Source organism: Agrilus planipennis, unplaced genomic scaffold (genome assembly GCF_000699045.2).
Source record: "Agrilus planipennis isolate EAB-ADULT unplaced genomic scaffold, Apla_2.0 scaffold59, whole genome shotgun sequence".
In the NCBI taxonomy this organism is placed as follows: domain Eukaryota; kingdom Metazoa; phylum Arthropoda; class Insecta; order Coleoptera; family Buprestidae; genus Agrilus; species Agrilus planipennis.
The window spans coordinates 450,646-461,405 of NW_020438942.1; the positions used below are offsets into that span (position 1 = coordinate 450,646).

Sequence of the window (10,760 nt, forward strand, 5' to 3'; positions counted from 1 at the left end):
AGATTCGGAAGTTATACACAGGTAGGATGAATACATTTCAAATCGTCGGTTACAAAGGTAAGAGAGATAGTCCTTGGAGGGATATAACTTACCTTGAGCTGGAGCATAAATGTTGAGGTAGAGACAATCCTCACTTTGGTTCTGCAAATACGGTAACAATCTCTTTAAATATTCCAGTCTACCTCGGGGCATCTTTTTAAGCGCGGCAGTTTCGTTACGAATATCGGGCAATCTCTGGGGACACACAGGACTAAACTTGTCCGCAATTTTCACACCCGACCATAGAGCACCCGTTACCGGCGGCATAAATCGTAAGCTCCCCAAAGGGGGACTAGCGTAAGGTATACCACGAAACACTTCGACGGGTTCCAAATGACGCGAATCCAACGTTATGATCACACCACTCACGTCCCCGTATTTGGTCCTTACGGTGCGTGATGAAAGAGGTGCACGTTGATTGGGTGATGGTTCCGGGTTCCCCAAACAACCCCCTAATACAAGGAACGTCAACAAATGCGCACACAATATAGAACCAGAACCACCCCGGTCACTGGTGCCAAAACGCATCTCGAAGGATTTACAGAACCCTTAGAAAAACTCGTTTCTCTTTCTCATATTTTCCCTGGAGTGTTTCCCTGCGTACGCGAGAGTGGATCTGATGAGTTGCGGGAGTTCACCTCTTGCATTAATCATCCCTTTCGAATGCATGTTTGAAAGAAAAAACAAGAAACGGAACGTTTCATTTATGCGGATCCTTCAAGGATAATTATTTATATTTTGTAATCATTGTACTTCGACTATTATTTTCTACTATAACGGCTCATGTGGAACTATTAGTTGTGCGATATTAAATATTAAGTGGTTGATATCGGAAGCACTTAACGGTAACCACGACGGGGTGAGTGACGTCACGTGCCAAACGCGGAGGCAGACTGGCGTCGGATTCTGTCTAATGTTTTGCGCAACACTAGCGCCAATGACCTGTGCGCCTTCGCGGTGGTCCGACGAACCAAACTTCGATTTATGAATTCCTTGCACCCCGTCAAACTTTTCAAGATTAATTAACGGAACTTAAACACTATTTTCGTAAAGGTCTTTCAAAAATTAAACGGTTGATTGTAATCGTCGCTTTTATAAATTGAAACGTTAAATAATGACATAAAGTAGACAAAAAATGTGTATCGCTGACTCAAAAAAAAAAGGAAAAAAGCTAAGGGCCGATGAGGGTCTTCAAAGTTTTTTAAGTTTTAAACGGCTGAGAATATACGTCTCGGCCCATAAAGCGGTTGTAGTAAAAAGTGTTTTTTGACCTAGGATACAGGCTTCCACATTTCTATTTCGTGTTCAAATTTTTGCAAATATAAAAGAGATAAAAATGAAATAAAAAGGAACAACAATCTAAACTAACTAAAACACTGAAATTTCACCTAAATACTTTCTATTACATAAAGTGCATTTTGTCAACTTCATGAGCCAGCTTTTTTGTTTGTTTTTTAAAAATTGCAAAATCTATTTCATTAATTAATAACTGTTAATGTACCAAATTATTTGTCATCTATGTTCTATATATTGACACTGACACGATTATTGTTGCATAAAGTTTTGTCAATGTAATTTCAAATCATATTCCGGAAGTACAGGTTGAAATAATTTGCAGCGTTATCCTATATTAGTCCACACGACAGAGGATAAAATATTTTATTTTACAAGTGTAACTCACGATTGATAGTTTATTACGTTCAATTGAAGTACTTATGTATTAGGATGTATTATCCTTGTTACTTACGGTGTTTATCCTAGAAGTATTCCAGTAAAATAAACCATGGGACTTTTAGTATAGGTACATAAGCAATCGTTAATGTAACGATGGTTATTCAGTCTAAAATTTACCTAATGCGACCATCAATTCCTTCTTTACCCATACAGAGACTGTGAGAGATCCATAAAAACACCTAGGCAATAACTGAGAGACTGTGAAAGACTATGAGAGACGCTCTCAGAGACGCTGAAAGACTCTGAGAGACTGGAGAGACTAAAAATTTTTGTCTAGGTTGGGTAGGACACCTTCTCAGGCATGAAGATTGACTCAGAGACATATTAGAAACAGAAGCATGAGTTAGGAGGAGCAGATGTAGACCTAGATTAGATTACTATTCGCAAATAGTTAAAGATGTGGGATGTTCTAGTTTTAGGGAAATGCGAAGATTAGCTCAGGATTGGAAAGAGTGGAGGTGCGTGTCCAACCACTCTTATGACTGATGACCTTATGATGATGATAAACCAAATGCAGCCCTTACAGTTTCCTCATCTATATCTATCTATATTATACCGTTGTAAAACGAATTATCTAACATATACATTATTACTAATCGATTAAATGTAGAAATATCCAAAGTTCCTAATCAATTAAAACAGATGGCATAAAAAACTACCTTTTCAATTAAAATCCTATTGTGTTCAATCCTTCACAGATATAAATAATAAAGTATTTAAACAACTGGGCCACGTTTGGTGCGTACGTTTCGTCGTCACGTCCCCTCGTTATTTCACCTGCATTCAATATTGATGCTTATGTTTATTTTATGAGCGGCCTCCCCATGTTTTCCTTCGCATTACAAGCCACCCTTATTCTCAGATCCTTTTTGATACCACTTCCTTCTATCTTTAAATAACTTGTGGAAAAATGGTTGTCGACTATTACAATTTTCGAGAACGTAAGAAAAATAGTTGACCAAATGTAATGTAGGTGCATAAACATTCTTTAAACAAGCTTCTAGTTAAAAAAAATGAAGAACTCATTTAACGTTTGAATCTGCTGATTATGAGTTTCATGTTTTCTTTTGTTCAGGGTTTCTTGATGAGTTATCTACAGAATCAAAAGTGTTCCTGCTAAATTGTCCAGATGGCGCCTACAGTACCTTTCCGAGGAAATTCTAAGTACAACAAGCTTACTTACAAATGCGCAGAACAAACAGAAAGTTTGAAACTGTCCAAATACAGTTCAAACTCTTTAAGGAATGTCAAGGACTGGAGTAGTTTGCTACTGTATCATGTCTGGATATGTATCCTATTAACCTATTTCGCTCATTTCTTATTTAGCACCCCCTGTCCTGTTCCTTCGAATACCTCCTCGTTTCTAACCTCTTCTATTAACGGTATTTTTGAAATAAGCAACAGCTAATCAAATTTTTCCAAAAACAAAATAAAAACTGAAACCAGAATGTCCACAAACAGTGAAGGGAAAACGAAACAGTATACTTTCTTCAGTGTGACCTGATAATGGTGGTAGTATTATTAATACACCGCAAGTTTGTCGAGACAAATTTCCCTTGTAAGCGTGAAGTAAACAACCAGATGTATAACAAATGTTGTTTTCCTATGAGTAACGATAAGGGTGCTATCCCTTGAAGTAGGGGATGTGTGGGAATTTGGAGGAGTACAGCAGGTGCAGAAGTATCGATGACACGCTATGATTGTGTTGGGGTTATGGGGTTGCAACCCTGATAATAAACGACTAGAACTGATGAAAGTGCTTCTTTTCTCCCGCTCTGCGAAACAATGAAACTGGTTTTGGTAATATGTTTGAATTGTATCAGTATTTGCCGTATTTTTGAATAAACTCACAATTAGAATGGGAAAGAGAGGAATATACTTTTAAAATATTTTTAATTGACTAAAGTATTTTTTAGAAGCGTTCGAAATGTGGTGTTATAGGCGGATGATGAGGATATCGTGGGAAGAAAAGGTTAGAAATGAAGAGGTATTGGAAAGAATAGGAGAACAGAGGACTCTATGGAAGACAATAAAAAATAGACGAGATAGGTTGGTAGGACACCTTCTCAGGCATGAAGNCAGTTTTATTGCGAACTAAGGGAAATTCAAACGTCCCAGCTATATTTAATTTTTCTTTGAAGGTTTTTTATTACTTTCTAGAAAAGATTTAAACCTTGAAGGACCTCTCAGGAAAGAATGTATTTTGTATTCTAGATTGTGTAGCCTCGTTTTCGTTGGATTCACTTGTGGCAGGGTTTGAAGTGTAGTTGACAATACTGTCGACCTTTAAAGGGCTTAGACGTAGCCGTAGGGCCGTGGGGCAGCAAGTGGGTCCTTTTCAAGCGCGAGATGATGGTTTCGAGATCGCGTGCCCCCTTTTTTCGTTAATGTTATGCTTTAGTGGAAGAGGCACAAGGGGGTTGGCAAAAGGTATTGATCCAGCCAGCGCCCTCCGTCTACCTGCGGCATGGCACTCTCTGACCTCCGCTACGCAGTTAATTTAGCAGCTATTTTTAGTGCTATAGAATTTCCAATTACAACAAAACTGTGGTCGAAAAACAGAATATTAAAACGTAAAAAACACGAAACTAAATAATACTCTTTACCTACTTATTCATTATCAATTTCAAGTAATGATGACTTTCAAAGATCACGTAACCCTTTTTAAGAACTTTTCTTAAAGCCTTTCTTGTTTTTCTTTTTCGTTTTTAATTTACCACGAATGTCAATCACCTAAAATTAGAAAGGACAAGAATTTTCTTGCAACCAAACTCAAAACTGCAATTTTCCGATAAATTCTTTTCGTTTAATAGACTTTAAACGTTACAAGGCCGAAGACGTTTGTTCTTATTTCTAATGCTTGTTAGAAATTATTGTCAAAAAATTACGGGCAGAGCCTGTTATGTAAAAAAAATGTGTAAATCCATTTAAACTGCGTAAGAGGGTGAGTACGCGTTATTTTTGTTTTATTTTCTAATAAAATACGGTTGACAGTGAGGGGACCGCAGGGTGCTAAAGGAGGGCGAAAACCCCCTGTGAACCAACTGGTGTTTTAATGGAAGGTACACAATGGGATGCTGCAATGACAGTGACGCAGGATGTGTAATAAGCTATATTTCATAACGAACGCCTTCAATGGCGAAAATTCCGGGTAGAAGTCTTTCCCTGTAAAATAAACCAACACGGGTTTAAATAAATACTTTAAGACTGTCGCATCTTTGTATAAGTGTTATTGGCTGCATCATTTTTAAAAATTTAATAGGACAGACATTAGTAGAATGAAGACTGGGTCGCTGTCGAGACTTGGAGATATAGTCTACGTTCCCATTGTCAACACTGAGGATGTCAGCCGCAGTAGCTGACGAAACGTCTGGACAGAATAGTTCACTTAGACCACGGCCCTATAGCCCGAATCTCCATTCTACTATGGATTCCGGCGGTGAAAGCCTTTGTTCTTATATACGACAGACAATGTTAGTTCAAACTTCAGCAACACCTCTATGGATATTTTGGAAGATTCTTTATGAGAATTGCAATAGTTCTTTGAAGGGAGAACATTTAAAAGTAAGTATTTATAAGACCCCTAGATTTAGATAACAGCAGAGGGCATTTTGAAAAGGCTCTAAATGTAATAGTCACACTTACAGAATCGCTAACCGATCCCGAGTTGCCAGCTGCCAATGGTGTTGAGGACAGCCATTTTTTTGGGAGTGATAGTATAGAATCCCTCCATCCTGAAAAAAAAACAGGAATCATTTGCAACCAAATTAAATACAAAACAAATGTGATGGTATCCTTTGAAGTTATAAACAAAACGTTCGAAAGGATCACGAAGGTTACATTTTCTACTATAAATATAACCCAAAAAATTGTCTAGTTATCGTTATTATCGAATGAGAACCCGAGATAAAAATGTTGAGTCTCTCAGAATCTCTGAAAGCGAGACTCGAGTCTCCGTCTCTCATCGAGTCTCTCTGGTGTCGCTGAGAGAGACCGTCGGGAAACTGTTTAGCGTCTCTGAACGAGAGACCCGAGTCGCTCATAGAGAGATCCTCATTTCGTATCCAGTCTCTGAATGAGAGACTCGAATCTCTGAACGAGAGATTCGAATCTCTGAATTAACAATTTTATCGTTCGAGTTTCTCAAACGGAGACTGTGAGAGATCCATAAAAACACCTAGATAATAACTGAGAGACTGTGAAAGACTGTGGGAGACGCTCTCAGAGACACTGAAAGACTCTGAGAAACTGGAGGGAGACTGAAAATTTTTGTCTAGAGAGGCAGCTACAGCTATATGTCTAATCTTGACAAACATTACACTCTGCAAGAGCAGTTCTCTCGATGCTGTATGGACTTTTCACAGTCCAATCCTACAGATTACACTTCTCGAACAATATTAGAACATACGTAATCTCATCTTACAGTTGTGACACAGCAGCTAATCCGCGAGGGGTCTTTTAATTACTGTTAAGTGACATACTTAGTCATGATTTATTGTGGGGTTGTCTTGTGACATTTATTAGACGGTTCCCGTGTGCCCTCATAATATTTGCCAGACCTCCAGCTTTATTGTTATGAATGAAGATCTCTTTGTCAAAATTTCCACCCCACGAGCATTGCGACGTCGCATCGTATCGTTCGGTGGAGAGCGAGAGGCAATGAACATAAAAATCAAATGAGGTGGAACAACATAATGGACTGAAAGATGTTACTTCCTCGTTGCGTGAACTGGAGGAGTGAGAAACCGTAAACGGTTTTTGATAGACCATGCTCATTATGAGCCTCTGCTATATCGCAGTTACAACCCACGGTACGGATTATTGATCTGTTAAATATTCCGAAATATTTATAGGTACAATTTAGAAACATTAACGAAAAAGTTTTACGATCTTCCAGAAGTGGTCTTCCAGAAACAGTTCCTTCAGTGAGAATATTAGCANCAGAACAGAACGAATCGATTGAAAACCAAAATGTTTACGATACATAAATATATAGAGATCAACGACTGGAGAAGCTTGTCATTTTTCAAAGTCAAATAGTTCTTCTTATTTGTGAAAAAAAATTTAAATTTCTCAACTTTTGAAGGTTTCCTCATAAATAAAACCTCTCACCAAGCTTCATACTATAATGTCAGACGTCTTTTCCCTGGACGGAATTAGATATAGATATATGTAAACTCACCAACTCCATAATTTTCAAAGAAATTTGCCACATCATATATTTTTAGATCTATTACCTAAATAGTCAGTTAACATGTTAATCTAAGTAGCGCTTTGATGTGAGTCAAAGTTGGTACCCAAAAGACTTTGCATGGTATTGAGACTATCTTCTAACGCTTGTGCAAATTTGGACGTACTAGTGATTTGGGATGACCAAAATGACGATAAGCAGAAAACAATACTACTAGATTTTATGTTATAAGACGCTCCATAACCATCCGGTTCAACAGGTCCGTATCCCATGAAACTGTCAATTGATGTTGCAACTTGACTGGTGGTTAAATTGAATCTATTCGCTATACGATATGACTCATCAGTAAAAATTTCGGGTAGAGGATGTGCGGCAGTAGGTGATGTTTCTTTTGCAGCTTCCCTTAGACCCAGTAAGTGGATGTCTATACCTTGGCCCAAAATATTATCCACCATTTCTTGAGTCTGTCTCTCAACCGCCCTTAGCCACAACTTTATTTTTTCTTCATGTGTTACAAGATGGAAAGTTACTTTTTTGTTGTTTGCATCTATGTCGTCTGTATGCTGGAGCATGGCTGAAGCCCATTCCAATGCTTCAACACTAGCGGAACGTATGCAGTCAACCCGACCCAATAAGAAACGCCTGGTAGAAGCACTTTCATATGTAGCAGTTAATTTTCCATACAATTTGTAATAAGCCAATTGCAAAGCTAATTGAACGTAAGCATCAGGGCTGACTTTGCACGATTTCATAAAGTCCTTTCCATAGCCATCAAATCTTAGAACCAAAAAGTCCAAATCTTTGATGAGATTGTCCAGGTATTGGGCGGCTTCTTCTATCTTTTGGAAATCTTCAATTTCCAGACACCATTCTAGCCTTTCTGGAAGGGGCAGATGGTCACATGCAGAAGGAACCTCGGTGTTTATTGGTTGAGATTCGGTATCTTTCAGAATCTTCTCCATCGCTGCTATGATTGCTACTGCTTCCGATGGAGAGTGTTCATAACACAGCCCACACGCACCGTCTCCACTTATTACAATTTGAATTGTTTTGTCGAACCATCTGTTACTTGAATTTTGACTGCTTCCTCCTCCATGGAGCATTTGCAAAGCTAAATTGGTTTCATCTCTGCCTCCGGCAACATGACCCTTTGCACCTCTCTGTACGTGGGAATTGAAATTATTGGAAAGGGCTTCATCTAAGCACAGTACCAGCAAGGCTTTTTCTATTAATTCCATATTCCTTCTATTTCTATCGTTTCTAAGAAGCTTCTGCCTCGCTTCTGCCCATTTTGGTCTCCTCCATCCAGTCAGTATTCCCACTGGAGGTGGCATAGGCAGACATGGGGCGTTATTTAATATATAAAGCAGCTGAGAACAAATCTCGTCTTCACTTAGACAACCTCTATCAGGCGCTTTTAAGACCAAGCAATAAAAGTGGTTCCTACATGTGACGATAATATGTTCTGAAGGTTGTTCCGTTGAAGCCGAAATAAACTGCTTGTCCCTTTTTATACCAGGGATTCTACAAGAAGAAAATAGGCGGTAGTACTGTGCCATGCAGAGCGGCTGACCGGGATTTCTCGATGTTGCACGTTCTAAAGGTAACTGCTTGTTGTCCAGCATAGTCTTATATGCAAGTGCGGCATTTAAAATTCGGGATGTAAACCTAGCGAGGTCTAAAATTGTAGTGAACTTTCTTGGTGGAAAAACCATACCAGGATTTGAGTTGATTGGTAGTGCTGCAGGGTTTCCTAGGTACATATCATTTAGCCAGTATTCGTATGCCTGAAATTAAAAGGTAAAACTAGGGACTGATTTAACGGTAGCACTTTGTCTTAAACAACATTAACACTTGGTAATTTATTGAGTAAACATTCTTAATTTCTTATTTTTTAGATGTAATTGATCATTTTCCTATATCTTTATAAATACACTTTATTTTCTGGATGTAATATGAGTTAGAGTTTTGTTTCAAACTTTCTCCCTAAAATTCTTGTTGATTTTGAGAAAGTAGATGAAAAGGGTATCAAATTGTACGGACTTGGAGTTTTATTTGCTTCAGTACCTTCACAACTTCTTAATTGGATTCAAATTTCATTTTAGAAAACAGTTGAATGCGAGAAACTTTTATAATTAGAAAAACCAACAGCAAGTATAAATAAACGTGAACATTTCAAACAGTATAAAATTAGATGCAGAAGGAATGAACTGAAATGTATTATATATACATAAAAGACCTAAAAATTGTTTATTCTTATTTTGGAAATATGGGGTCAAGGTTATAATTTCATATTAAGCTGGAATTATTATTTTACACCATTCGTAATCTTTTTATTAAAAACAAAACCAAAACCGAAATAGCAAGACCAAAACCATTGCCAAGACTGGGACAGCCTTGGTCTTGGTCTTCGTTTGGCCATCACTTATCACAATACTTGAATATGAGGATCATTTTGGATTCACAAGAAGAAGCAGACGCTTTGGCTAATGATTAACTCGTTGAATAAAAGGAAATGCTTTGCTTTAATACTTTCCAATTGACAACTACTTCCTCTGATTCAATTTCAGTGATTGAAGTACCTACACTAGCTTCAACCATTAAGAAAATATAAGACGTGTCTCACTAGTAGTAGATAAATAAAGTTTTGGCGAAGTTGAGCAAGTGACAACTTGAAAGCTATTCTTAATGGCACTTCTGTTGTTAAACGGAAGTTTGTAACTTTGTGGCAATCGTACATTGCTGATGCAGACGCGAGTATTAGTATTATTGTTATTATTATGGGTCGCCTTCTAGAAAACCACCTAGCACTGACTACACACAAATCCCTTTGCGTTATTCAAAGCGACCCCAGTTCGAAGTTACATTTCCCATCCAATTACCAAATGCACTTCTTATTAGTGACAGGAACTCAAGCACGTAGCGCAGTTCGAACTCCTTCCCTCTCTCTCTTTCTCTCTTTAGCTCGTCTCCTGCTTTCGTTTTTCCCTCGACGATCTTGTTAGCTATGAAAATTGTTTGATCACCGAATCGGAAGGTAAACGACGCATTTTCCAGTTCAGATATTTATCGAATTCTACCACGAGTTAAATATAATTTTCCTCGTTTGGATACCTGTTTATAAGCACGCAAATACTTTTTTTTTTAACATCCAAAGGTTAGTTATGTTCACGCAAAATTTTAACTTTATTACATATATAGATCAAAAGGAATTACTTATACCTATGGATTTTTTGGAAATAACTTCCTAAGTGTAGATACAAAATAGTCAAATATTCCTTGAATGTTTTAAATGATGCTGAAAGGAGGAGGAGGCTGTAACTGCCTCAGAGGATTAGGATTAGGATTAGAAAAAAGACGAAATAACTATGTGATATTCAAACGAATTTTTATGTGTTTTATGGTCATTATTTCTCGACCAGAGACACTTCAGTGACCATAAACAAACAGTGGCTGCAAACCTTTACCATTTCAATTCCACCCTTAATAAAATAAAACTTCAAACTCGTCAATGAGTTACTGGAGCTACTAGTCCAATGACTAATCAAGCTCAAATCATCTGTGCCACTAAACCTTACTCTTAATTATGAATTTTTCGGTTCAAATTAGAGCTATAGTGCTCTCAGGCTACATGATCCTCTACTAGTATTAAATTTATGTATAATTGCTTACAGAATAGGAAGAATATTTCAGTTGCTACCTAACTCTATATATGAGTATCTAATGTAGAGAAAGAGAATTGTGAAACAAACCCAATTGTCCAAGTTTTCTTGTCGATTCAGTAAATAAAGTTGTA

At 37.6% G+C, this 10,760-nt stretch overlaps 2 protein-coding genes across 2 annotated transcripts in view; both read right to left on the reverse strand.

Annotated features, from left to right (window-relative positions):
- The window catches only part of LOC112904479 (choline O-acetyltransferase-like), a 7,895-nt gene extending 7,054 nt beyond the window's left edge, over positions 1-841 (reverse strand). The window contains exon 1 of the mRNA XM_025974580.1: positions 93-841. Within this exon, the coding sequence (XP_025830365.1) occupies positions 93-567 (475 nt within the window). The 5' untranslated portion in view covers positions 568-841. The remainder of the gene's footprint in view (positions 1-92) is intronic.
- Positions 842-7,035: 6,194 nt separating this feature from the next.
- LOC108737878 (choline O-acetyltransferase) lies at positions 7,036-8,589 on the reverse strand. Its single transcript, XM_018471011.1, has one exon. The coding sequence runs from the start codon at positions 8,587-8,589 to the stop codon at positions 7,036-7,038; it is 1,554 nt and encodes a 517-aa protein (XP_018326513.1).
- Between the last annotated feature and the right edge of the window lie 2,171 nt (positions 8,590-10,760).